At 41.5% G+C, this 27,501-nt stretch overlaps 2 protein-coding genes across 2 annotated transcripts; one reads left to right on the forward strand and one right to left on the reverse strand.

The window, feature by feature from the left end:
• Positions 1 to 5,544: 5,544 nt before the first annotated feature.
• On the reverse strand, positions 5,545 to 10,445 carry tmem208 (transmembrane protein 208). The gene is made up of 6 exons (XM_056278993.1): positions 10,270 to 10,445; positions 10,048 to 10,143; positions 7,189 to 7,248; positions 6,927 to 7,063; positions 6,716 to 6,800; positions 5,545 to 6,503 (listed from the first exon to the last, which is right to left on the reverse strand). The coding sequence occupies exons 1-6, from the start codon at positions 10,273 to 10,275 to the stop codon at positions 6,366 to 6,368; spliced, it is 522 nt and encodes a 173-aa protein (XP_056134968.1). The 5' UTR covers positions 10,276 to 10,445; the 3' UTR covers positions 5,545 to 6,365.
• Positions 10,446 to 11,433: 988 nt separating this feature from the next.
• slc39a1 (solute carrier family 39 member 1) lies at positions 11,434 to 27,200 on the forward strand. The gene is made up of 4 exons (XM_056278812.1): positions 11,434 to 11,736; positions 13,192 to 13,322; positions 13,719 to 14,021; positions 25,441 to 27,200. The coding sequence occupies exons 1-4, from the start codon at positions 11,622 to 11,624 to the stop codon at positions 25,792 to 25,794; spliced, it is 903 nt and encodes a 300-aa protein (XP_056134787.1). The 5' UTR covers positions 11,434 to 11,621; the 3' UTR covers positions 25,795 to 27,200.
• The last annotated feature ends 301 nt before the right edge of the window (positions 27,201 to 27,501 follow it).

Below are 27,501 nucleotides of genomic sequence, written 5' to 3' on the forward strand. Positions count from 1 at the left end.
GTTTAAATGAGAAGCGTTACATTTGGAGAAAGGAAGACACTGCATTCCAGCATAAGAACCTTATTCCATCTGTGAAACATGGTTTTGGTAGTATCATGGTTTGGCCCTGTTTTGCTGCATCTGGGTCAGGATGGTTTGCCATCATTGATGGAACAATGAATTCTGAATTATACATCGAATTCTTAAGGAAAATGTCAGGACATCTGTCCGTGAACTGAATCTCAAGAGAACGTGGGTCATGAAGCAAGACAACGACCCTAAGCACACAAGTCGCTCTACCAAAGAATGGTTAAAGAAGAATAAAGCCAATGTTTTGGAATGGCCAAGTCAAAGTCCTGACCTGAATCCAACCAAAATGTTGTGGAAGGACCTGAAGCAAGCAGTTCTTGTCAGAAAACCCACCAACATCCCAGAGTTAAAGCTTTTCTGGTACGGAGGAATGGACTAAAATTCCTCCAAGCTGATGTGCAGGACTGATCAATAGTTACCAGAAGCGTTTAGTTGCAGTTATTGCTGCACAAGGGGGGTCACACCAGATACTGAAAGCAAAGGTTCACATACTTTTGCTACTCACAGATATGTAATATTGGATCATTTTCCTCAATAAATAAATGACCAAGTATAATATTTTTGTCTCATTTCATTAATTGGGTTCTCTTTATCTACTTTTAGGACTTGTGTGAAAATCTGATGATGTTTAGGTCATATTTATGGAGAAATTTAGAAAATTCTAAAGGGTTCACAAACTTTCAAGCACCACTGTACATGTGTATGTATGTGTGTAAGTATGTATGTATGTATGTATGTATGTGTGTGTGTTTACTGCACATATTCTTAGTGTGTCTGTGTCTTCTTTTTTTTAATATGGTGATGCTGGTCGTGTGGCTTGGGTTCTGGGCTGTTCTGGTGGCGTATGGACGCTGCTTGGCATCCTGTGCATCATATCCTTCAGAAATGTTATAATTATTTTACCCTCTTTCAATGTTGTATTCTGTAAATTGAGTAAACACAACATCCATTGCACGTTGTCCATCTTAGGAGAGTCATCCCTCCTCTGTTGCTCTCCCTGAGGTTTCTTCCTATTTTTTTTCTCCCTGTTAAATGTTTTTTTAGGGAGTTGTTCCTTATCCAATGCGAGGGTCTAAGGACAGGATGTTGTGTTGCAGTAAAGCCCCTTGAGGCAAATTTGTAATTTGTGATATTGGGCTATACAAATAAAATTGACTTGACTTGACTATATTCACGTTTTGCATTGTGTTTCTTTTCATGTCGGTGGTGTTATATTGCAGAGCATAGCCACTGAGTTAGTTGAGACAGGGCTGATTGCCTTTATGAAGTTCAATTAACCATGAAAGAATTTGTCATCCAAATAATTGTGTTATTGATTTTTAATAGCTACTGCAACTCACAGTTATACTGATCAAAAATCAAATGTTATAATGTATTTGTTTTCTGGGGTGAATAGGACATTTCCCTGATATTTAAAACAGAGAGGAAGATTAAAAAGAATGGGTGATAACCAAGACATCCAGTCAGTGATCATCATAAAGGATTATAACCGACAATAAAAGCAATAATGCCTTTTTTTCATGAAAAAGTTTACAAAAAAAACTGGATTCAATCTTGGTTGGTATGCTGTGTACTGTAAATAACATCAAGAATTAAAGAGGTTCAACTCCATTTCTCAAATACTAAACGGCAGGGTAAATTGAACTTGGGCCGGCCTAAACAGCACTACATCCCTGGTCTATCTCTTACTCATAACTACAGATGAGAGATTAAATAAGATATGTGATAAATCATCTTGCTGTAATTGTATGCACAATATACAGGAATAGATTAGCAGGGCCTGAAGGAACCAAGTCATCACAGAATTCATGTTTTGGATGACAATAATCACTGAACTGCTCAAAACTGCTCCCAGAAATGTGCGACTATGGTGACCTGATCCACCCACCCAAACGAGTACCCTCCATCTCAAAAAAACTCTCGTTTAATTCTGTTTCATTGACTGATTTAAATACGTCCTATGGAGAAGTCCAGCCTTTTCTCAACGATTTTCGCAGGCAACCACCAGAGGGCGACATGACTCCACTCCACCCCATTCACATTTATAGCCCCACCATCATGGATGTATTACTGACAGGCAGGTTTCACGAACAAAAATGATTGCCATTAATCCGTCGGTCACGAAAAAAATAACAGCAATCAGACAGTAGCTGTCTAATTAACGGCTGTACTCAGACAAATAGAAAAGTCATTTGTACACACAAGCACTGCTTTGGGTTTCAGATGTGGCTCAAGGCAAACGAGGAGCCGGACAGTATTAGGGGTGTGCACTAGTTTTTTTGGGGGGGGGGTTCATGGTCGATTAGTCGGTGGGTGGTCAGACCGAGTAATCGAATAAACGGCTTGCGTGGACACCGTTTAAATTGCAAGGTAGCAACCGGGGAGCCGGGGGTTACCAAGACAAGTCCCTTTCTTTCTCCATCAGTAAGCAAGCTAAACTGCAGGTATCACAAGCTAGCCGCGTAGGCTTTCAATCCACTATTTTGTACACGTTTGAATTCAATTCGAATATGTAAAAATTGGAATTATTACTAATCGAAATTGAAAATTCACATGTAAAAAACGAGATTTTAACATGTCAAAATTGAAATTGTACTTTCTTCTTTTTTTTTTACTAGTAAGAATAACATCTTTGCGTGTGAAAATTCAATTATTACAGGCAAGAATTCATGGCTTTCCCCCGTTTAATCCAGCTGGAGGAATCCTTTTTATTATCCATCCATCCTTTATCCAAACCGCCCATCCCATCCGGGGTCGCGGGATGCTGGAGCCTATCCCAGCAGTCATTGGGCGGCAGGCGGGGAGACACCCTGGACAGGTCGCCAGGCCATCGCGCGCGCGTGCGCACGCGCACACCTTGGGAAAATTTAGTACGGCTGATTCACCTGACCTGCATGTCTTTGCACTGTGGGAGGAAACCCACGCAGACAAGGGAAGACCATGCAAACTCTACACAGAGAACTACCCGGGATGACCCACAAAGGTGGACTACCCCGGGGCTCTAACCCAGGACCTTCTTGCTGTGAGGCGACCGCGCTAACCACTGCCCATTTTTATTAGCATAAATCAAGTTTGTATTGTATCAGTACTGCCATGTGACATTCCTATTTTGACATGTTGAAGTTTGAATTATTACATGTTCAAATGGAATTCCTACCAGTGAATATGTAAAATTGTGTTCATACATGTATTCTGATGTTATTGAACCCAAACCTTAAGCCATGAAAAAAATATCAATGATCATAGCACAAAAGTCACCCCCCCCCCGACTCGATCCCCATGAATGATTGTTTGATTTTGACGACCCGTTCCTCGTAGTTATCAGGTGGTTAGAGAAATAGCGGTGCAATGGGAAAGCCGATGGTTTGAATGGATCGATCTATAGTAAAAATTTTCCCGCCGTGTATTTGCTGCCTTTCTGTCCAAATTGGTTAGTCTTGACTTATTTTGACATGTAGTCATTAGAGACTTGCACTCAAATTGAAATTACAGTAGTGTACAACAGCCTCGCGCTCACGTAAATACAATTCTGTAAAGCGGACATGCTTTCAAAAATGAAATGAAAAGTTTCTAAATATATTTTTTTAAAAAGACTATAAAGAACATGAAACAAACCCCTGGGCTTTAAACCTGCATCAATTCTCTTAGGTACACTGTCATGCAGTTTTTCTTTTCTTTTCTTTTTTTAATAAAATCGGCTGGAAGGTTGTTCCACGCATATTGGAAACCTCGCCACAGTTCTTCTGCAGACTTTGGCTCTCTGGCTTGCATCCGTCTCTCCAGGTAATCCTAGACAGCCTCGATGACGCTGAGATCAGGGCTCTGTGGAAGCCATACAATCTGTTGCAGAACTCCTTGTTCTTCTTTCCTCTGAAGACAGTTCATTATGACCTCGGCCGTGTGTGTCCTGCGGCAGAATGAAGTTGGGACCGATCAGACGCTTCCCTGATGGGATTGCATGAACTTCCCAGCCTTGAGGATTCCATTAATTCTGACCAGATCTCAACATTTATTTGCAGAAATGCAGCCCCAAAACATGCAGGGAACCTCCACCGTGCTTCACTGTCGGCTGCAGATGCTCTCCGGCTCTTCTATGGACAAACTGGGTCCAGTTTGAGCCAAACATTTAAAATGTTGACTCGTCAGTCCAGAGCACTTGCTTCCATTGTTCAACACTCCAGTCCTTACGTTTTCGTGCATTGGTGAATCTCTTGGCTTTGTTTCCACTTTGGAGGAATAGTTTTTTTGGCAGCAACTCTTCCATGAAGACCACTTCTGACAAGACCTCTCCAGACGGTGGAGGAGTGTACTTGGGTTCCAGTGGTTTCTGTTAGCTCAGAGCTGATAGCGCTGCTGGACTTCCTCCAATTTCTAAGGGATGTGTTTGGCGTATCTCTCGTCTGCTGCACCGTTTCCATGGCTGACCACTTCGTTTCTGGTCCTCAGCCTCGTCCGTTCCGACGTTCTTCTTCAGACGAGCTTGGACGGCACATCTCGAAACTCGTCCTGACGTCATGCGAGACGCTGCTGATGCAGGATGCAGGACCACCTCGTGTCTTTGTTGCTACGCTCACTTTCGCCATGGTGTGAGAAATAATGATTTAAAGGTTAACCATCTGCCTCATCCTCACCTTTCACTTTGGTTCTCCTTCACCCAGTTTGACTCATTCTACACGCGTTTCTGCAAGGGTTAAACCAGTTTGGTTCAACCAACTCAACGTCATCAATCATTAGCACCCGTTTGTTATCTCTGTTTAATCATGCACTGGGCTATGTGCCCACAAAGTAATCATGTTTTTAATCTGAAAAGTGGTCCATTACTTACACTTTTTTTAAAAGAAATACTAAAACGTCTCCATTTACACTCTTCTACTGACACGCTAATGTAGAAAACAAATTAAAATGTAAGACAATATTGATATTACAAAAAATCTAGGGTGCCAGGGGTCCAGGTGGCGTGGCAGTCTATTCCGTTGTCTACCAACACGGGGATCGCCGGTTTGAATCCCCGCGTTACCTCCGGCTTGGTCCGGCAACCCTAGACACAATTGGCCGTGTCTTTAGGTGGCAAGCCAGATGTGGGTGTGTGCCCTGGTCGCTGCACTAGCGCCTCCTTTGGTCGGTCGCGGCGCCTGATCAGGGGGGAGGGGGAACTGGGGGAATAGCGTGATCCTCCCGTGTGCTACATCCCCCTGGCAAAACTCTTCAATTTCAGGTGAAAAGAAGCGGCTGGCGACTCCACATGTATCCGAGGAGACATGTGGTAGTCTGCAGCCCTCCCCGGACCGGCAGAGGGGATGGAGCAGCAACCGGGACGGCTCGGAAGAGTGCGGTAATTGGTCGGATACAAGGGGGGGAAAGCCAAAAAAATAAAATAAAAAAATCTAGGGTGCCTAAGACGTTTTGCACAGTATGGTCTGTAATTAGTAGGGAAGATGTTTTAGGTTGATAAACCATGGCAGTTTTCAATGTATTTACCAATTTCCTTTATTATGGTGGTAACACCGAAAGTATAGAAATGAAACAAACATTTTCTTATATAATGTACTTAAATTTTGATTAAATGTACAATAAATGTAAATGTAATTAAATAAAGATGTACATTTTGTACTTTGACAGTACCTATGCATTGCCAAGGTAAGTTTAAGCAGAATTTAAGAGCTGGGACAAAGATCATGCCTCTGTTTAAGAGATTTTGACGCATTAGTTTTCTTTTCTTTTTTTGTGACGACCGGTAAAATTGCCACAATCAGCTTTAATAAAAACTACATAGAGTATTTAATATTTCTTCCTTGCTTTTATGCAACCAAGTAATGTAATTACAATTCTTTTGTAATGCACATGAAAAGTATAAACTGAAGTATTTTGACCTTCTGTACACCCATTTCTCAAAAACAAGCTTTCATTAGATGGAGCTGATCTGAGGCACACATGTGAGCTTAATTTAATCGCTGCCAGTACGTCTGAAAGAAAAGTTTATCCGTCAATTTTTAGTAGTTAATTGGTGAAAGTAACTAATGAGAAAACTACAGTTTATGGTGGAGGTCACTAGGAGTGTCACGGCGGCCGAAGCAAAAGAACAGAGCCGCCTTGTGCAGCCTTTGGACTATGACATGAACTAAGTGGATTTCAGGAGAAAGTAGATGGAAAAACAAAAAAGAAAACAAGGTTCCTCACAGCATCTGATTTGATCTCATCTTTAAAGTACATATCAAAATTTAATCCTGAATAACTTATCTGAGTTCCTGGGTATATTCAACTGTTTATAAAAATAATGCGAAGTCTCCTCAGGGGGATCAGAATCGCTTCATTTGCCTGCGTTCTTGCCGTCTTTGTTTCTTCTCATTCACTTCCTCCTGTGCTGCAGGGCTCTCAGCTGAAAACCAAGGACCCAGAAAGTTTACCCATAGGAGGTGCAGTGCACGGGCAGGGGCCTAGTACAGACAGACAGGCGGATATGAAAAGAGCGAGGATCATAAAAAGGGAAACGATGCGGAAAGAATTGGACAGAAAAATCAGGAATAACAATAGGTTCGTCGAGAACTACATGTGCAAATGGAAAATGGAAAATTGTCATGGGAGTTAACAATCAGGTCACAGAAAGAATCCCAGCTCTGTGGCTGTAATAAAAGACAAAAGCTCTCACCAGCAGCCAGAGATACCAGAAGTAGGAGGTGATGGTGCTGAGTACTTGTACTATGGCAGTGAGCAAGATGACATCCTTAAGGTGCCTAAGACCAGAGAGCCAGAAAGCATCTTAAACGACTGGTGAAGCTATGCTGTTGTCTTTGGCAATAAAACAACACTGCTGTTTCAGATTTTTATCAAATTCCATTCAAATTTTGTGGAATACTTACTCTGCCATTCCCTGTTCCATATTCAAATCGATTCCTCCATCTAAAAGACTCCCATCCTCAGCAAACGCAGGCTTGGCCACGGCAGACATGGAGCGGTAACTCCCAACATATACTGCCAGTGCAAAGGCAAGTAGCAACTAGAAGTGACAGGAGCCAAAGAACATCAAGCAAGTAATCAACAGTGGAGGGTGGTAAAAATTTTGTTTGTGGGCCTTAGCCTTATGCAAGTCATTATATGATACACCTAATGGAGTACACTCACCCATGTCCATAAAGTGGATGAACTATAGAAAACCAAAAGATTTATAGCAGCATATATTGCCTGTGGAGGAAAAACACATCATTGAAACTGAAAGAGCTATGAGTAAATTAATCATAGAATTATCACATCAGGCCAGAAACCCACACAAATGTATTTGTAGTTGCAGGGCTACGATGCTATCATCAAACCATTCCCAGGAGGTGTCCTGGCAGCTCTGCCAATTAATGCACACCATGTTGGCTCAGGCCTAAGTGCAACATCCTGAGTTCAAATCCAACCCAGGACCTTTGTTGCATGTCTTCCTCTCCCTCTATCCACCCCATCCTTCCTATCTGACTTTACCTTTCCATTAGAGGTTGTCAGAGTGAAGATAAAAGATAATTAGAATGAAAACAGTCTTAGGAAACTGAGCTTTTGTTTTTGTTTTTTTTACTATTTCACTGGGTAACATCTACCAGAAAATGTGTGTCATACACATACTGGGTAAATATTTGTAAATGAAACATAACGCTGTGCTGAATGACTAGGCATATCTCTCCAGTAAGCAAAGGCTCAACATTAATGAGGTCTAAAACTGAAAACAAACTCAAAATAAACAAGTTTGTCCCTGAGGGACCATATTACATTGGCTAAAAATGGAAAAGGCCAAAACAAATCAAAAGTGTAGTCGCTGAACTGCTCTGTAACAGCTTTACATGCCAAACTGGTCTTGGGAGTTGATCACATTAATCTTACTCTAGGGATAAGATGAATGTGATGGACTCACAATATTGGTCTGTCTTGCAAGGCTCGCCCTGTAATGTTAACAAACTCAATTTGTTTTCAAGAAATGCAAGATATGAATAAGGTGCACAAATGTCTTTATGCATGCTCAGCAATCCAGGTAAGAAAATCAAAGCAGTTTGAATCAGTTCATCTGGATACAGTGTTTATTGACAGATACGTTTCATTACTCAACTAAGTGACATCTTCAGTCTAAACTGAAGGATACCTACAGTCAGTACCTACAGTACCTACAGAAAGTTGAATCAGTTAATCTGGACATGTTTACTGAGAGAAACGTTTCATCACTCAACTAAGTGACCTCTTCAGTCTTCTGTGTATTCTATCCCTGTGTGTACTAGTCACGGAGGAGCTGACCCCCCCCCCCCCCCGGTTCAGTGATGGCCTTTCCCTCTTCACTGTGATTGCAAACATTCCCAAATCCTCTGTGACTAGTGCACATTGCCATTGTAACTCTAGTTAATGGTTTCGACAGTTTGCATAGGATTCAACTTTCTGTGATTTTCTTACCTGGACTATTGAGCATGCATAAAGTCAATCATGCAATGTAGCCTTCAAAAACACCTGCATATAATTTGCAATGCAGTTAACATTGCTGCAAACATTAGAATTGATATAGGGAAAAAGTGGCAACATTAAATGATTGTAGGATTTACCGACATACATGCCAGGAGAGAATAAAAACAAATTTCAAAAAATGTCAAGAGTTCCAATGTTGATGATATTGTCTTTCACTGTATTACAACGAAAGATAATATAAACATCAGGTACATGATCACATCTGAGCATAGAGTAATGCTTTGAGACAACTTATTTGAAATAGTGTCTTTATGCATGCTCAATAACCCAGGTAAGAAAATCAGAAAGTTGAATCAGTTCATCTGGACACGTTTATTGAGAGAAACGCTTCATCACTCATTTAAGTGACCTCTTCAGTCTAAACTGAATGCAGGTATCCCCACCCTTACAAACAATACAGTGGCATAACAACCGAAACCAACAATCAGTTTTATATGCAAATATGGACGTGACCATTAACTAGTTTCATTAGCCTGTGTGCTACTTACAGAGAATTTGGGAATGTTTGCAATCACAGCATTGTAAGATGGTGACAGATGTACTCTTATCTATGTGAAGAGGGAACGACCATCCCTGAACCGAGGGGGGGCTAAGAGTACGTCTATCGCCATCTTACAATGCTGTGATTTCAAACATTCCCAAATCCTCTGTGAATAGTATACATGGCCATTGAAACTCTAGTTAATGGTAGCGCCTATTCGTTTATGAAACTGGTCGTTGGTTTCGGCTGTAATGCAACTGTATTTAATGCAACTGTATTGTTTATAAGGGTGGGGATAACTCAGACAGTTTAGACTTGAGAGGTCACTTAGATGAGTGATGGCAAAAAGCGCTGTGTTCAGATGAACTGATTCAACTTTATTTGATTATTTGAAATGTGTGTATATACATACATTTGTATGTATATATATATATATATATATGGCCCTGTGATGGCCTGGCGGCCTGTCCAGGGTTTCTCTCCGCCTGCCGCCCAATGACTGCTAGGATAGGCTACAGCATCCCTGTGACCCTGAGAGCAGGATAAGCGGTTTGGATAATGGATGGATTAGAGGCACAATCATGACATTACATAAATTTAAATCATTCCACCATGGTAGTTAAACCAATGGATTACAACGACGCAGCCTATATATAATTCAGAGTATTCAATACCTCAATAGTAGACTGCATCTGGAAATCTGATCTTTAAACGTGGATTGAGCCAAAAACAGAACTTTTGGCTTCTGACCTTTGAACAGACGTAACTGATAACAGACTTTTCATTCAACATCAAGGTGTTAGATTGGAATTCAGAAATCATTATTAGTTTTTTGCATATATTGAAGCAACATTCTCTGCAGTGTCTGCATTTGAACTTGCAGTCATCTGATCACTTTTCTCCTGTGTCAACATACGAAACAATGAAAAAAGTATTAGCCAACCAGCTTGGCACTCTCAAATCATAATAAAAGAGACAGACAGACAGACAGACAGACAGACAGACAAGTGTCTTACATTAGCTCCGAGAATGACTCTCGTGTAGAATTTCAGAGTCGCCTCGTTCTCCTCGTAGATCTGCTTCTTGCCTTTGGTGCCAACTTTCCCTTTGGGCTGGGTACAGTAACATAGGAGCGTGTGATCAGGTTTTAAAGAAACATGGGATCTTCAGATAAAGGGTGATCATACAGCCTGTCAAACTGTCACTGTCGGCTGCATGCTTGTGACTGAATTACCTACCGCCATTCGCCCAACGACGCTGTGCAACTATTCTTCGCTTCAAGGCAGCGTTATATTTCCTCTCTGACATCTACTTATGTCGTATCCAAGTTTTTCAATAAGTGTTTCATCAACATGAATGAGAGAAGCTTCACAGCGCCGTTATACCTTGTAACACATCAGCATTTACATTGACAGACAACATATCCGGCGCAGATAAATTGCGTCATCAAATATGTTGTCGCGTTATTTGTGAGCTTTTGTCAGTGAGCGCCATCTATTGCAGTAAAGATTACTTTTGTCGCCACTGCTACTACTTCTACTACTACCTCTGTTACTATTCCAAAAACCGCTACTACTTCTGATGATAATTATAAAAATGATTTTAAATTCAATATTCACGATTACATGACATTAGTGAAACTGTGGTTAAATAATGTTGGGTTCATTGTGTCTTTTTCGCTCGCCTGATGACGAACTTTGCATAAATATTTCCTCGGAAATGAACGCCCTAAAGCCGGTGCCATTTCTTTGCAAAGAAATAGCCACTTGGGTGCAGGCTACAGGGTAGATAGATGGGTGAAAGAGGGGGTCACACTTTTTATAGCAATATTTCCATTAATAAAAATTGTGTTACTATTTAGTCAGTTAAGTTTCCCTGATTCACTTTATCCAGGTGTACTTCACTATCACAGGTTGCTATATTTCATGCGATGAACAGCCATACTTGCCGTTTACCTTTGGATGACAGCAATATGGTAGAGATTGTTCTGGTGTGTGGGTCACATGAAGAAGACTAACAGAGATAAAACTCACTAAGAAGTCAACTGTAGACTGTTTCCGTTTATTTTTTACTAACATGTCCTTATGCAGATAAGGCTTTTTTTTAAAGAAGTCATTTAGAGAGCACTTTGTTTTTGAAACGCCTCAAACGCGTTGAAAGATGAAAAGTGGCGAAAGCGCGGGATTATTTGATGCTGATATTATCTAGCTTGAGAAATTTAAAACTGGCATTGTTTAACCGTTGAGATGAGTGAATAGATTTTTGTATTTTTTTATGGTGATTATATACGTAATTACATTAATTTTGCGATCCACAACGCTCTGGCTGTTTTGCTATGGAGATGTGCGCATGCGCGAGACTTCCTGTTTTCGCCGACATGACTATTGGAGCAACGGAGAATTTCCCGGTGCCTGCGGACTCTTTGCTTACTAATATTGAAACTGAAGTACCAGGAAACACGTTTCAAAACGAAGCACAATGCATGCAGAAGGACAGATCAGCTGGTCTCGTGGTCGCTCGCATGTTGTATCTTGAGAGATAGATGACTTGAGGCTAAAGTCACTCCTCTACCGCCAGCTCAAGAGTCGATATGGAATATTTGCTGCAGGTTAAGATAGGAGCTCTCTTTGGTTTGTTGTTGTTAACACTTCTCTTTGGATTCATTCCTGCTCGGGTGAAATGGTTCAGGGCAGCAAACGGGACAGGTGGGTACACTGGTGCTGTTTGATTTCTATCACAACGTTGCAGATACGGGGTATAGAATAACGTTTGTTATTGGGGTTGAGTCAAGAGACGTTGTTTTGCCATCTTTTAACTATAAGCACTTGTATATATTCACCTCCCCTGTTTTACCCATTTAACTCTCAAATGTATACTATTAAACACACTGTTCTACCATTGGGATGATGTAGTAATAGCTTGGTCAGCTTTGACTGCAATTTGGCCCCATTTGCTTATAGTAATGGATATTAGGAACATTGTTTCATACATCATGTTTCAGTATTTCTTAGCCTTTACAACAGGGGTTCTCGGAACTTTTGGGGGGCAGGCACCCCTTATAGGGGTGCAAATTATCTAAGGACCCCCTCATAATCCTAACACCGATTAAGCATATGTTTACTACCATTAGTACTCTTAGATACTAATAATATTTATCTATATCGCACCTTTCTAAGCAACGTTACAAGGTGCCATTGGAACTGTTTGTGTTCTAAAAATGTTCAGCCTAACTACTTCAGACTTGTTTCATAGTGATATACAAACATTTCTATTTGAATTATGTCAATACCACTTACTCCCACTGGGTGGGAGTAATGGACACAATATGCTTATTTTATTGGCGCAAATGGACCTCATCTGTAGATATGCACTATTTATTGATATAGCACAATTTTGTTAATTATAGTAAATTATTTCGTGGACCCCCTGGCTATGGGTCGCAGACCCCACTTTAAGAACCACTGCCTTACAATCAAATGAAATTTCCTGAAGGGCTGGAGTCACCTGATAGTGCATAAGCCAGAGGCTTAAAGGCCCCCAAGTGCTTGTCACATTCCATTTAAGTTAAACCACAGGCAGCCTTAACATGATGGTGAATATGTCTTTTAGACTTGCTCAGGCATTTTGAATCCAAAATGGAAGCGAAACTTGTGGGGTGTTCAAGTCTTAATTGCTGCCATCGGTTAATTTCACTGAAGTGTGTGTTGATAACATGCTTGTTACATTATCGTTCGTCTGTAAAAGTCTAACCTATGGTAAGAACTTTAATAATGACTTATTAACCATTCAGCTTGTGTATGTGGAAATGGCAGAAATTATTTTTTGATCCCCCTTCTTTTGGCCAACTGAACCTTAGTTTATTTTTGCCTATTTGTAAGAAAACTGTGTATTAAAGGTAGATAGAACTAAATCAAAAGTAAATAAATTGTAGATAAAAAATAAACTATCTGATTTAGCCTTTTTACTGGTTCATGAGCATACCACACTTGAGCAGAACAACACAGCCAATATTAATCAATTTTCACCTCACTTGTACCTCAGTGCTACTGCATAGCCATGAGCTCTATTCATAATACAAACAAAAGTTTTCCTATTGCACATTTGTTTTTCTTGGCTATATGTCGATCTATAAAGAGGTGCCTTTTCTGTTTCCTTTGCAGAAAACCACGGCATTGTTCTGAGTTTGATCAGCTGTTTTGCCGGAGGTGTCTTCTTAGCTGCATGTCTGCTTGACATTATTCCTGATTACCTGTCGGACATCAACGATGTGTTAGAGTCTAAGAGGGTGGAGGTAGGTCTAAGATTTTATGATTTCTCTGACACAGTCAGGGTGTGTCAAGGTCCTCACAGATACACCATCTAGAGGAATGAAATCATTCACAAGTGGTGGAGCCTGTTTAAAATCTGTGTTTTCCTCCCCTTTGCCCTCATCAGAGTGAATCTGCATTTGCTGTAAAGAAACTGAGTGTTGGGGGCGCCCCATTGGCTGAATAGTTAGGGTGCATATCACCTAATCGCTACATCCCTGGTTCAACTCCAGCCAGGGACCTTTGTTGCATGTCATACTCATCTCTCTCTCCTGTTGTTTCCTGTCCTCTGCTTCACTCTCAGCTAGCCAATAAATGCAACAACAAAAAAACTAATTTAAAAAAAAACTGAGTTTTATTTCTAAATCTGTCCCAAACAGACCAGCTTCCCCCTTCCAGAGTTCATCATTGCCGCTGGTTTCTTCTTTGTCCTCATTATTGAGAGGATTGTCCTCAACTGCCGGAATTCAGCGGGGACTCATGATGAAAGGGCTCCCCTGATACAGACCAACAGCAGCGTGCATGGGCTATCCCATAATCAAGATCTGGAGGCTAGTGGGCAACATATCCATGTCGACTTTCACGCTCACTCTTCCTTCCGTTCATTCATCCTTTTCCTGTCTCTCTCCCTCCACTCGATGTTTGAGGGCCTGGCCATAGGCCTACAAAACACTGATTCCAAGGTAAGAATAAAAATTAAAAACCATGTTGTAACCTCATTGGAATTTCACTGTACATGTGAGTGTTTAGTCAAGTTTCCAGATTTTTTCTTAGAAACTCAGAGCTACAAGAATACATGTTGCACAAAGATTAATCAGGAATTTATTACTTTGCATATCCGCACACACACACACACACACACACACACACACACACACACACACACACACACACACGCACGCACACATACATCAGGGTTTCCTCCATAAAATGCCAGACAAAGAACTGAGGGAAGATTTATCCTATTTGGCATTAATGGTATAATCTGAAAGGAGAATTGAAATTAGATGTGTGGAGTCAGCATTCTCCTTTTTGCACAGACTCCGCCAGTCAACCTAAGTAATATTAGTCATTTTACTTAACTTTTACATTTTCCATCATGAAGGCAATATTTGCTCCAGTAGCCTACATGGCCTGCATTACATACACATGGGAAAGCACAAAACATCCTGAATGAATTCTCGCAAACATGCAACAACACTGAATACAAACAGACGAGTGTGTAATCAACAGGATCAGAGAGCTGCCGTAGCCGTACATGTGTGTAAGGGTCAGTAACTAGGTTGAAGTTACTTTGACAGGAATGAATGAATGAATTTTTGCCATCATGGGAATAAAATCTTTGACCCTCCTAATCATGGGACAGTGTCTCACTATCCAGACCATGTTATCAGTATCCCCTCAGGACATTCCATGTTCTTCATGTGATTTTTTTTGTCTTGTGGTGTACTTTGTGTGTTCGGCCAGTACATATCAGCTAATCCATGTCACTTTGATACTGCAACCCCTGATCTGGCGTAGTTTTCCCATCATGAATTGCAAAGTAGAAATTGATGCAGGGAGAAAAACAAGAGAAGGAAGCTAATTTCTATCAGCTGCCTCTCTTCTGCTGAATTGCTCAATTACACAGCCTGTCAGCTGATTCTACTTCCCTAACATGAGGAGGTGTCCCGTAGGCGGTGGATCCTGTTTTGAGTTCACTGACTTAATCTAAAACCAGCAGTCAGTTTTCCCAGTTAATTAATCACCCATTGATGTTCAGTCAGAGCTGTAAATACTGGGCTTTTAAATTTCCTTTGACTGACTATTCAAGCTAATTAATAATCAATAGACCATTGAGGGGAAGTGATTTAAGATGGTATCAAAGAAAGTTGAAATCAGTTCATCTGGACACAACGTTTATTGAGAGAAACGTTTCATCATCACTCATCTAAGTGACATCTTCAGTCTCAAGAGACTGCAGGTATCCCCACCCTTATAAACAATACAGTGGCATAACGACTGAAACCAACAATCAGTGTCATGTGCAAATAGGCGTAACCATTAACTAGAGTTACAATGGCCATGTGTACTATTCACAGAGGGTTAGGGAATGGTTGTAATCACAGCACTGTAAGATGGTGACAGATGTACTCTTGCCCCCCCCCCCCGTTCAGTGATGGTCAGTCCCAACTTCACATTAGGGCTGTCAATTAATATTCCAAATTCGAATATATAACCGAAGTGTAAAAAAAAAAAAACAGACATTCGAGTGTGAAAATTCACATTTATTTGTGTGGGGGGAAGAAGCGCTACTGTGGCTGTCTGTCTCGCGAGGGCTTTGGATGCTGCACTGCATGTGCTGCATGATGGACAGGAGTCACACATCACTTTCACTCTTGCCCAGCAAAGATGGAAAAATACTATCAAATTGTTTATTTAAAGGGCATCGGGGTAGCGTAGCGCCCTATTTCGTTGCCTACCAATGCAGGGATCGACTGTTCGAATCCCCGTCTTACCTCCGGCTTGGTCAGGTATCCCTACAGACACAATTGGCCGTGTCTGCGGGTGGGAAGCCTGATGTGGATGTGTGTCCTGGTCGCTGCACTAGTGCCTCCTCTGGTTGGTCGGGGCGCCTGTTCGCGGGGGGGGGGGGGTGAATAGAGTGATCCTCGCATGCGCTACGTCCCTCTGGCAAAACTCTTCACTGTCAGGTGAAAATAAGCGGCTGGCGACTCCATATATATATAGGCGGAGGCATGTGGTAGTCTGCAGCCCTCCCCGGATCGGCAGAGGGAGTGGAGCAGCGACTGGGAGTGCTGAGAAGAGTGGGGTAACTGGCCAAGTTCAACTAGGGAGAAAAGGGGGGGTGGTTATTTAAACCAGTATGAATATAACCTAATCTGTATAAAAATTAGGTTATCAAATAACAAATCTACTACAAATCATTCATCTCACTCCAAGAGACAGTGCGTTCTCATTTCTCACTCTAGCACTAACCACAGTGCAGAGAGACAGAGAGAGATTTTTTTTCAATTTTAAACAACTCTGTATTTTACATAAAACGAAACTTTAACATTGACACATCTATTTTACAATATTTAATAGACGTAACTCTTTTTCATTAACACATCCAAAATAAGAGTTCATCTTCCATCATACAACTCTGCATCAATTCAAAAATCAAGACAGAGAGAATCTTTTTTTTTTTTAGAATTTAAAACCACTCTTTGAAAAGAAACAAGCTTTAACAATGACACATCTTTTCTACAACATTAATGGTCACTCCTTTACATTAATACGGCCAAAAAAGAGTTAATCTTTCATCACAGAACCCCAGATTGATTCAAAGACAAAAGATGGACACAGATTTTTTTCATGCAAAAACAACTGAGAAAAAAATGAATGCACAGAAAAGTCTATCATAGAAAACGAATAATACTTGAATAGAATTAGCAATAGTAAAAGATGCTTGAAATTTAAAAAGTGGTTCAAGTCACAAGACTCACAAAGTGTTAAAAAAAACATTATGCAAAAACAGAATTAAACACCAGTTGCATCTCACTAACTGAACAAATGGCTGTAGTAAAACACTACTGCGCAATGAATTCATTTAAGTTGTTCATTAGGGTAAAGAATCTGAAATCCACTCCAACTCTCACCTTCACCCGTGCAATGAACAAAGGAAGTGAATCTTCTCCTGAACCATTACTAATTTGACTTCCTACTTCCATAAATTGATAGCTTAGCTTGTCCCACTACAAAATGTAGAAGTTGGCACTTTTCTGCATCCTTCCTCTTTTACCCAGCGCCAAAGATAAAAACAATTTCATTCAGTTTTTCTTTACAGGGTAAGAGTATGGTTTGTAGAGCTTCAAAAAGCACCTGAAGTCTTTCACATTCCAAGTGATAATGAAAAATTGTCTCTGGCAACTGACAGAAAGGACACTTAACAGAAACAGTTGGATTTATTTTAGAAATGAAGGTATTGACTGCCAGTGCTCCCTGTAGATCCACCACTGCAGGTTACTTGACTTTTTGTTCAGCAGGCTTTATATAGCACCCTCCACACTGGTTTACAATCATCTGCCCCTTTTAACTTTGTTCTGCATACAGTGTTCTTTCTCTCATTCAGCATTCTTTTGTTTGTGGCTACAACACAACACTTGTACAAGACTTTGCGATCTAACATGTAACGATCCATTTTAGTAGCCAAATTAGAGACCAGCAAAGGTCCCGTTAGTCCAGTCTGGTCCATTTGGAGACCCAACTCGGGGAAAGGATCTCCATTATCAGGAGTCTCAGTGCCAATGGCATAGTCCTGCAGCATGTCCAGTTCCTCAGTGGTGAGTCTTTTAGTTCATGCATTCAGAAGAATGTCCCTAGTATGTTGGCTTGACCTCAAGCCCAGCAGTGAAGCTATTGCCTCTGTGTCAAGAAGCTTCAGACCTGCAGCATCCGACTATGTGCTTCAGTTTAACAGTTCCAGCTGAGCATAGCCTCCAGTTGAGACCAAGTTTGCTGTCATCCTTAACGTCCAGCCTGGCCCCATGGATTAAAGGCTCTTCCAGGAGCCAAAACAGAGATGCTTTAGGCTCCAGTCTGCACCACTTAAAAAGAGTCCAGGCTCTAAACAGTCCTTGATAGAAAGGTGGCAGAAACAAAGAGGCGTCTAAACCCAAACCCTGTACCTTCTTTAAAATAATGCTCATAAGAGGTCTCCACAGCATATCATCAGTCCCCATGATGTAACGCTGTATAATCTGTAATCTAAATGTGGCTACTCTGCTCTCTAGATGCATTAAATCCTGTCCTCCATCCTCTTTTGGTAGGTATAGTACACTCTGTGGCACCCAGTGCAGTTTATTCCAAAAAAAGTTCACCAGAATAGACTGTACTTTTTGTAGCAACCTAGCAGGGGTTCCATACATGTAAGCTTGTGCCAGAGGATGGAGGCCACCACATTATTAACAAGTAAAACGCTTCCTCTGTAAGACATCTGTGGCAACCGCCATCTCCACTTTTGTAATCTCCCCTCCACCTTTTCCATCACCCCCTCCTAGTTTTTCCCAACAAGTCTGGCCATCACCTAGAAACACTCCTAGGTACTTGAAACCTCCCCTCTTCCAATTTAGTCCTCCTGGCAGCTAAGGGAGACCTGCAGACCACTTTCCAACCACTAAAGCTTTACTTTTTGCCCAATTTACTTTAGTGGCTGAGCAATTCCAAAAACATTTCACAATTTTTCCAACCAAATTGACATCATCTTGATTCTTTACAATGCCAACTATATCATTTGCATGTGCAGATAAAACAATTAGTGTGTTAAAATCAGGTAAAAACAGACCACAAATATGAGTGAAAATTGTGCAACAAGGGTTTGATTGAAAGCACATAGAGCATACCCGACATTGAGCAGCCTTGTCTTATACCTCTAGATGCTTTGAAAGGTTTACTCAAAACACCATTAATTTTCAGTACACTCTCAATAGCTTCGTACAAAACCTTAATCTTGGCAATAAATCCAAGGCTGAGGCCAAACCTTTCTAACACTTTCCAAAGGTATTGGTGCTCAACCCAGTCAAAAGCCTTTTCCTGATCTAAAGAAACCAGACTAGCATCAAAGTCCAATGAGCCAGAGACTTCCAAAACATCCCGAATTAGTGACACATTGTCAACAATGGACCTGCCAGGCACACAGTATGTTTAGGTCCGATAGTTGACCTGATCCATCACCTTCTTCAGTCTGTTGGACAGGACTCTGGAAAGCCGCTTCTAATCTGCACACAGAAGAGAGACTGGACACTGGACGCCAGCTCTCCTGCAGCTCAGAGGACCCCGCTACTCCTTGTTGGTCTCCTCTGAGATTCTGGGCAGCCTACTGCAGAAGGACTCAATTGGTGTACTCACTGCTGTACACAAGAGAGTAAAAATCCACACCCCCTGTACCTTAGCACCCAGCAAGGTAACCACAGCAAGGCTTTTTTAGACTTGAGGTCTTCAAAGCAGCCTCAGTTTCCTGTGGACCATGCAGAACTCTGCAGCTCCACTATTTCAATCTCTAGAGCACTCACAAATTTGGTAATGTCATAAGAGACATTGAGAGTGTACTGTTGAAAAAGCTGCTTAATCTCTACCTTCCCACAATCCCACCACTGTTTCAATGATGTAAACTCCCTTTTCCTAGTTTTGAAAATATTCCAAAAAAATAGAAAAGTTTCTGTGAAATGTGTATCTAGTAACAGAGCGGTGTTAAAATGGCAGTAAACAGACTTTTTTTTGACTTGTGCAATAAAAACATTGCATGTCACCGTTGAGTGATCTGAAAAATGTACAGGCATAATCCTGCATTCGTTAAAAATACTAAAATGATCCCTAAAAGCAAAAAAAACGATCCAATTGTGCCATAGTAAATGACTTTTCTTTACTATGAACCCAGGTGTACTGTCTAACGTCCTCATGCATCTCTCTCCACACATCAAATAAACTATGAGTTACTGTCAACTGTTTGATTGCACATCTGGAGGCAGCATGAGGTTCAATATTATTCCTGTCTACATTGTCATTTTCTGTGCAGCTAAAATCCCCTCCCAGAAATAAAACTTCTTCAGGCCCACACTGATATAAAACCACACTACTACTACTACTTTCGGCTGCTCCTGTTAGGGGTCACCACAGCAGATCATCCGTTTCCATCCATGTTTGAAATAGAAACTCAAACTTAATAGTTTTGATTTGAAGTAAATTGAACCATTTTTGACAAAGTTATGACCGGAAAACAAATTTGACCTTGAGCAGGTCATTGACATTGCTCACCCTTCCTGAAAATGTCATGTCGTTTGCTGCAGCCAATTTTCCATAAAGTTGTGGACAGATACATGGAGACAGACCAATAAACTACTAATACTACTACTTTCAGCTGCTCCCGTTAGGGGTCGCCACAGCGGATCATCCGTTTCCATCTCTTCCTGTCCTCTGCATCTTCCTCTGTCACACCAGCCACCTGCATGTCCTCTCTCACCAGATCCATAAACCTCCTCTTTGGCCCTCCTCTTTTCCTCTTCCCTGGCAGCTCCATATTCAGCATCCTTCTCCCAATGTACCCAGCATCTCTCCTTCACAGTCAAAGCCATCTCAATCTTACCTCTCTTGCTTTGTCTCCAAACCGTCCAATCTGAGCTGTCCCTCTAATATACTCGTTCCTAATCCTGTCCTTCTTCGCCACTCCCAATGAAAATCTTAGCATCTTCAACTCTGCCACCTCCAGCTCCTCCTCCTGTCTTTTCGACAATGCCACTGTCTCCAAACCATATAACATAGCTGGTCTCACAGCCATCTTATAAACCTTCCCTTTAACTCTTGCTGGTACCCTTCTGTGGCAAATCAGTCCTGACACTCTTCTCCACCCACTCCAACCTGCCTGCACTCTCTTCTTCACCTCTCTTCTGCACTCCCCATTACTTTGGACAGTTAACCCCAAGTATTTAAACTCATATGCCTTTGTCACCTCTACTCCTTGCATCCTCACCATTCCACTGTCCCCCTCTCATTCACGCATAGGTATTCCATCTTGCCCCTACTGACTTTCATTCCTCTTCTCTCCAGTGCATACCTCCACCTCTCCAGGCTCGCCTCAACCTGCACCCTACTCTCGCTACATATCACACTGTCATCTTCAAACATCATAGTCCACGGAGACTCCTGCCTGATCTCATCCGTCAAGCTGTCCATTATCATTGCAAACATGAAAGGGCTCAGAGCCGATCCTTAGTGTAATTCCACCTCCATCTTTAACCCATCTGTCATTTCAACCGCACACCTCACCACTGTCACACTTCCCTCATACATATCCTGCACCACTCTTACATACTTCTCTGCAATTCCCGACTTCCTCATATAATACCACACCTCCTCTCTCAGCACCCTGTCATATGCTTTCTCTAAATCCAGAAAGACACAATGTAACCACATTTAAAACCACACTGAGGTCAGTTAAAAACTGAACTCTGTCAGGCCCTACATTTGGAGCATATTCATTTACAAAAACCCAAATAAAAGACTCATATTCTGCTCTTAACTACCATCAATCTACCTTTCACTATTTCTTCTACCACAAGATTGTGGTAGAAAGTTTTTAGAAAAGAGGGGGCCACTCCTCCACTAGTTTTACTTAAATGATTTAAAACATCTTCACCATCCCACTCCTTCTTACAGTCAGTGTCATTCATGATATCGCTATGTGTTTCCTGAACAAACGTGACGTCAGTGAGCTTTAGCTTTACAAGTTCAAAAAGATATGCTCTCTTTCTCACATCTCTTGCTCCATTTAAATTAAGTGTAGAGACTTTGAAATTGGCCATCGAGACTGATGTGAGAAAAATACACGATAAAAGAACAACATTAACCAGAACGGGAAATGATTTGTCATATACTGCTTCTGACTCTTCACGCTGTATTTCTTGTTCGATTTTCAGAACCATTTTCTTTAACCTGTACATCTCTTGATCACTGCGCCACCCTTTTTCTTTTTTTCTCATCTGGGATTTACGAGAATACAGAAACAGTTCGTTATCTGCAAAAAGAAAAATCCTCAGTTTTGACATGTCTCACATTTTTTGTCTGTTGCAAGAATTTCTTAATCTGGCGTGCACCGTAGTTCTCTTGCTTTGTTTCACCAGACAACTGGGAGGTAGTGTGAGTCTGGCTAGCTACACTACAATCCTCCTCCTTAAACTCATCTTCAGACATTTATACCACCTGGTGCCTGCCTCTCCCCCCTGTTATTGTTCCTTTTTGGCTTGAGAGCCACTCGTTTTAGCTGACTGCTTTCTCTTAGGTACAGGAACATTACAGATTTTTTCTTACTCCATCAAATCCTCATCGCTGCTCAACACTACACCTTCTGCAGCTCTACCTGTAGTGTGTGATGCCACTGCCTGTTCAAATTGTGCCTCTTTTTCATCATATATATTTTTCTTTTCAGACCTTTCACTCCTTTTGGGTGTTTCAGTTTTGTCAGTGTAGTCTGTAGTCTGGACCTTTTCTGTTGTCTCTTCACTGCTCTGCCTGGTTTTACTCTGTTTCCTCTCACTTCTTCACTCCACTTGCGTTTTGTCGGAGGAGGAGTGTTTCTCAGGACCAAACCAAATGGCCCTCTCCTCCATAGCCAAAACACTTAAAAATCCCAGAGTTTACAAAAATCAGATAATCAAAATAATGTACTTTCACCTTAAACACCAAATTCAGTTCTTCGTCTTTTTTATTCAAGATCATATGAACCTTTTGTCTGTGTGAAACTACATGTTGCACCGGCAGCGACTTGCAGCCAGACGAGTTTCCTGATTGATGACACTATTTTTCCATATCTCGACAGTTCTCTTATCAAAAAGTTATCGGTAAGAAATGGCAGAATGTTTGTAATCATGATTCTTGTCGACAGTGTGGTGGGTGGCGATACTGACACGAAACTGTCATTAAGAACAATGCCTGCTTCAACCACTTTGCTTTATCTACAGTATCGACAAAAATCACCACAGCGCTGTTCATTCTAGCATGCCGACCAAACGCTGGCCAACCGCAAACACACACGCACACATCTATCCGTCCATCCATTGTCTTAACCGCTTATCCTGCTCTCAGGGTCGCGGGGATGCTGCAGCCTATTCCAGAAGTCATTGGGTGGCAGGCGGGGAGACACCCTGGACAGGCCGCCAGGCCATCACAGGGCCGACACACACACACACACACACACATTCATTCCTAAGGACAACTTAGTACTGCCAATTCACCTGACATACATGTCTTTGGACTGTGGGAGGAAACCGGAGCTCCCAGAGGAAACCCACACAGACACGGGGAGAATATGCAAACTCCACACAGAGGACGACCCGGGATGATCCACCAAGGTTGAACTACCCCGGGGCTCGAACCCAGAACCTTCTTGCTGTGAGGCAGCTGCGCTAACCACTGCGCCGCCCCACATACAAAATCCCCTAAAACCTCCATACACACCAAACCAGTAACCCTACAATACACACTATATACAATATTTACAAGAAAAATATCGACTAAGATATAAATCGCTCACAACCGCTGTCATACGTGTGCTCAACATGCTCACTCGCACTTCTGCTCAGAGAGAGGACAAGAGAGAGGAAGAGATCCATGGTCTTTTGCGGTATAGGACATTATTTTATTTGTTTATTTTGTAATGTGTAGGTATGTAGATCTTGCATGTTTACGTTGAAATAAATACACCTATACAAGTAGTTATGTCTATCATTGCTTTGCCCTCTTATGGACATAATGCGCAAAAATATATTTGAATGGGTTCGAACCTATGTGTTCTGTTAGAAGGAATCGAATGTCATTTTTGGCCAGTTTTGACAGCCCTACTTCACATAGATGGCCTCTTTGACTCCCCGTTCAAACCAGCCTTCCTGACATTTGACAGGGAGTCAAAGAGGCCATCCTATGTGAAGAGGGAACGACCATCTCTGAACCGAGGGGGGGGGGGTGGCTAAGAGTACGTCTGTCACCATTTTACAATGCTGTGATTGCAACTATTCCCCAATCCTCAAAGAAAGTTGAATCAGTTCATCTGGATACATTTAGTGGTGACCTCTTCAGTCTCAACTGACTGCAGGTATCCCCGCCCTTATAAACAATATAGTGACCTAACGACTGAAACTAACGATCAGTTTCATATGCATATATAATATGCGTGACCATTAACTAGAGTTTCAAAGGCCATGTGTGCTATTCACAGAGGATTTGGTAATGTTTGAAAGCCCAGCATTGTAAGATGGCAACAGGTGTACTCTTAGCCCCCCTGGTTCAGGGATGGTTGTTCCCTCTTCTCATATAGATGGCCTGTTTGACTCCCTGTTTAAACCAGCGTTCCTCCCTATCAAGGATGTGCACATCCTCATCCTTGAAAGCGTTGCCACTGTCCTGTAGATGGGTGTAGACTGTGGAGTCCTGGCCTGACGTGTTAGCTCTTCTGTATTGTGCCATGCTCTTGGCAAGCGTCTGTTTGGTTTCCCCGATGTATAAGTCATGGCAATCCTCCTGGCACTTAACAGCGTAGACTACATTGCTCTGTTTGTGCCGGGGAACCCGATCCTTGGGGTGGGCCAATTTCAGGGGCAGTGTGTTTTGGGGTTTGAAAGCAACTGAGACGTGGTGTTTGGAGAATACGCATCTCAACTTTTCCGCCACTCCCGCCACATATGGAAACATCACTCGTTTACACTTAGGCAGCTGTTGTCCTTTTCCTCTCTTCAATCAGCTAGTGTACTGTTTGGGCGTCCTCCTGGCTTTGACAAATGCCCAGTTAGGATAACCACACTTAACCAGAGCCTTTTTAATGTGGGATTTCTCCCCTTCCCCGGCCGCTGTGTTGGTGGGGACATTGTCAGCTCGGTGGTACAGCATCCTGATGACTCCTAGTTTGTGCTGCAGTGAATGATGAGAGCCAAACCTTAAGTACTGATCAGTATGTGTAGGTTTACAGTAAACATCAACAATCAAATGTTCCCCATCACCAATTGCAATTTCACAGTCCAAGAAGGCTGACCTGTCATTTTTCACATCCTCCCCGGTGAACTGTCCACAGAGTTAATGTGGTCGGTGAAATGTGGTACATCCTGAGATTTGATTTTAACCCAGGTGTAGGCCATAAAATCTGAACCAATGGCTAGGTGGTTTTCCTGGATAGGACATCAGAGCCCTCTTTTCCACTTCCTCCATATACAAGTTGGTCACAACAGGTGAAACTGGGGAACCCATAGCATCTGTCACCATCTTACAATGCTTTGATTGCCAACATTCCCAAATCCTTTGTGAATAGTACACATGGCCATTGTAACTCTAGTTACAATGGCCGTTGGTCGTTGGTTTCGGTCGTTATGCAACTGTATTGTTTATAAGGGGTGGGGATACCTGCAGTCCATTTAGACTGAAGAGGTAACTTAGATGATGATGAAATATGTCTGTCAATAAACATTGTGTCCAGATGAACTGATTCAACTCTCTTTGATTTTCTTACCTGGATTATTGAGCATGCATAAAAAAAGGGTTAAAGTGGTTATAGTGAAAAGTGTTTTTTCCCCCCTCCTTTAGGTGTTGGAAATCTGCATTGCCATACTGGTCCACAAGAGTATCATAGTTTTCAGCCTTTCTGTGAAGTTGGTCCAAAGTGCAGTTCCTCCTCTATGGGTGGTGGCTTACATTGGGGTTTTCGCCATCATGTCACCTTTAGGCATTGCCATCGGCATCGCTGTAACGGAGGCCCAACTAGAATCCGGGGCTCTGATTCAGGCGGTCCTTGAGGGTCTGGCTGCAGGTACATTTGTTTATATCACCTTCTTGGAGATCCTTCCCCATGAACTTAACTCCTCAGATAGGCAACTTCTCAAGGTCCTCTTCATCCTGCTTGGCTTCAGTGTCATGGCAGGCCTTACTTTCATGGGCTGAGGCCAAAAACATCATACAGGAGTGGCTCCCCTATGGATGACAATGGGGCTGGTTTGATTTGTGCCATCTACCCCTGCAGCCAAGAAAGCCTGCGGAGGCATGTAGTTTTAGGGCAAAACCATTTTCATAATGAAAGTGGAAGTAGTTTTAGTATAGCACTGTTATTTCAAAGGGTCAACAAAGATTTATTTTAACAAAAGAGGGTTTTATTGATTTTAGTATACTTCTTTTATGCAAAAAAGGTGCTTGACTAAACCGACAATGTCATTTATTATTTTAAGGAGGTTTTATGTAGATGTAATGATACACTTGATTGATACAATTGAAGAGGTCACGATATCATTCTATATTTTAACTGGTCTATAAACTCATTGCATCAGCACCTTTACATTCATTTATATGTCATTTAAAGGAGGAAGTTGGTAGCTACTTGTTTCCAGCATAAGCATTTTTCGCTCCTTTGTTTTTGTATTGTATTCATGTGAGACTATCGTTCAAAAGACTTTGAATTCTTAAGGTTTCCATTCACCCACGTTTTTTTTTTTTTGCAAACAAAATGGGCAACACTATTTAGATGGAGTCTCCAACAGGAATCCACCTTGCGTATATAGATGAAACTACTCACTGCACTGTACCTGGCTGCTTGAATTTGTCAAATAAACCTGGGTATATTGAAACCTTCCCACTGTTACTATGAGACTGCTCGCCAAAATAGTGTATGTTAAGGGTTTTGTAACAATTTATGCAAGTTGCAGTTTGGACTTATGACTTTGCAAAAGAGGCTGTAGTTTTATGGGATTTAACCTTCTTTGTTTAGTTCAAAAACTAACATGAACGCACTGTACACATAAACAAGAATCAAGAACAATTTATTGTCATCATGTACTTGAGCACACAAAAGAAACGAAATTTCGTTTCACCCAGCCCACAGCAGTGCAACACAAAAGATAAAAACATATCCAAATTTCCAAAAACACCAAAAACAGAAAACCAAGCAAAAAAAAAGCACACAAACAGTCAAGAACACAGTCCATTCAGTGCAACACAGTCCAAAAATGCCACCCAAACAAGAACGGATATTGCCCAATTCAGTGTTTTATGAAATGGAGAAATGGCTTCTTTCTTTTTTTTTGGTGGATCCCAGTTAGATCAAGGTTTTACCATTAATGGTCCTGAGGCAATATGGATTTCATACATTTTGTTCCCAGATGCAAAAAGTTAGCCAATTGTTTTATCTGACTTAGAACAAATAAAATGAAGCTGAGGTGCACATCCTTTGCATTTTGTACAGTATGCTGCTGAGTTTGTGTTTTCATGTACATGAGGTCTATGGAGCCTACTAACAATTTTTGCTGTAAATTGATGTGTGTATGAATTTATGTCTATATTAAATACCTCTGTTCGAAGACAGTTCCTGTGTAATAATTACAAACCCTAAAAACAGACCCAGATGAAATGGAATCCATCAGAGGGTTGTCACAGCTTTAAACATAGCAGGAAAGCCTCTCTCTATATTAAAGCTAAATTAAAAATTATCCGTCACAGCAACCATGGCATCATTACAAATTTACGCATGTCATCACCTTTGGCCCTTCAAAGCCATCCAACCAAAATTAATGACTTTCATTCTTTTTCTTTTTTTCGTTTTGCTGTAATGCCTATGAATTGTTCCCTTATTACATCAGTGTTTGACTAAACTTTGTTGTG

The sequence above is a fragment of the Lampris incognitus genome, chromosome 4 (genome assembly GCF_029633865.1).
Source record: "Lampris incognitus isolate fLamInc1 chromosome 4, fLamInc1.hap2, whole genome shotgun sequence".
Classification (NCBI taxonomy): Eukaryota; Metazoa; Chordata; class Actinopteri; order Lampriformes; family Lampridae; genus Lampris; species Lampris incognitus.

Coding starts and splice junctions, on each gene's coding strand:
- slc39a1 (XM_056278812.1), top strand. CDS start 11,622: ATGGAATATTTGCTGCAGGTTAAGATAGGAGCTCTCTTTGGTTTGTTG. Junction 11,737..13,191: donor CAGGGCAGCAAACGGGACAG/GTGGGTACACTG, acceptor TTTCCTTTGCAG/AAAACCACGGCATTGTTCTG. Junction 14,022..25,440: donor TACAAAACACTGATTCCAAG/GTAAGAATAAAA, acceptor CCCCTCCTTTAG/GTGTTGGAAATCTGCATTGC.
- tmem208 (XM_056278993.1), bottom strand. Junction 7,249..10,047: donor GAGTCATTCTCGGAGCTAAT/GTAAGACACTTG, acceptor TTTCCTCCACAG/GCAATATATGCTGCTATAAA. Junction 6,801..6,926: donor ATGGAACAGGGAATGGCAGA/GTAAGTATTCCA, acceptor CTCTGGTCTTAG/GCACCTTAAGGATGTCATCT.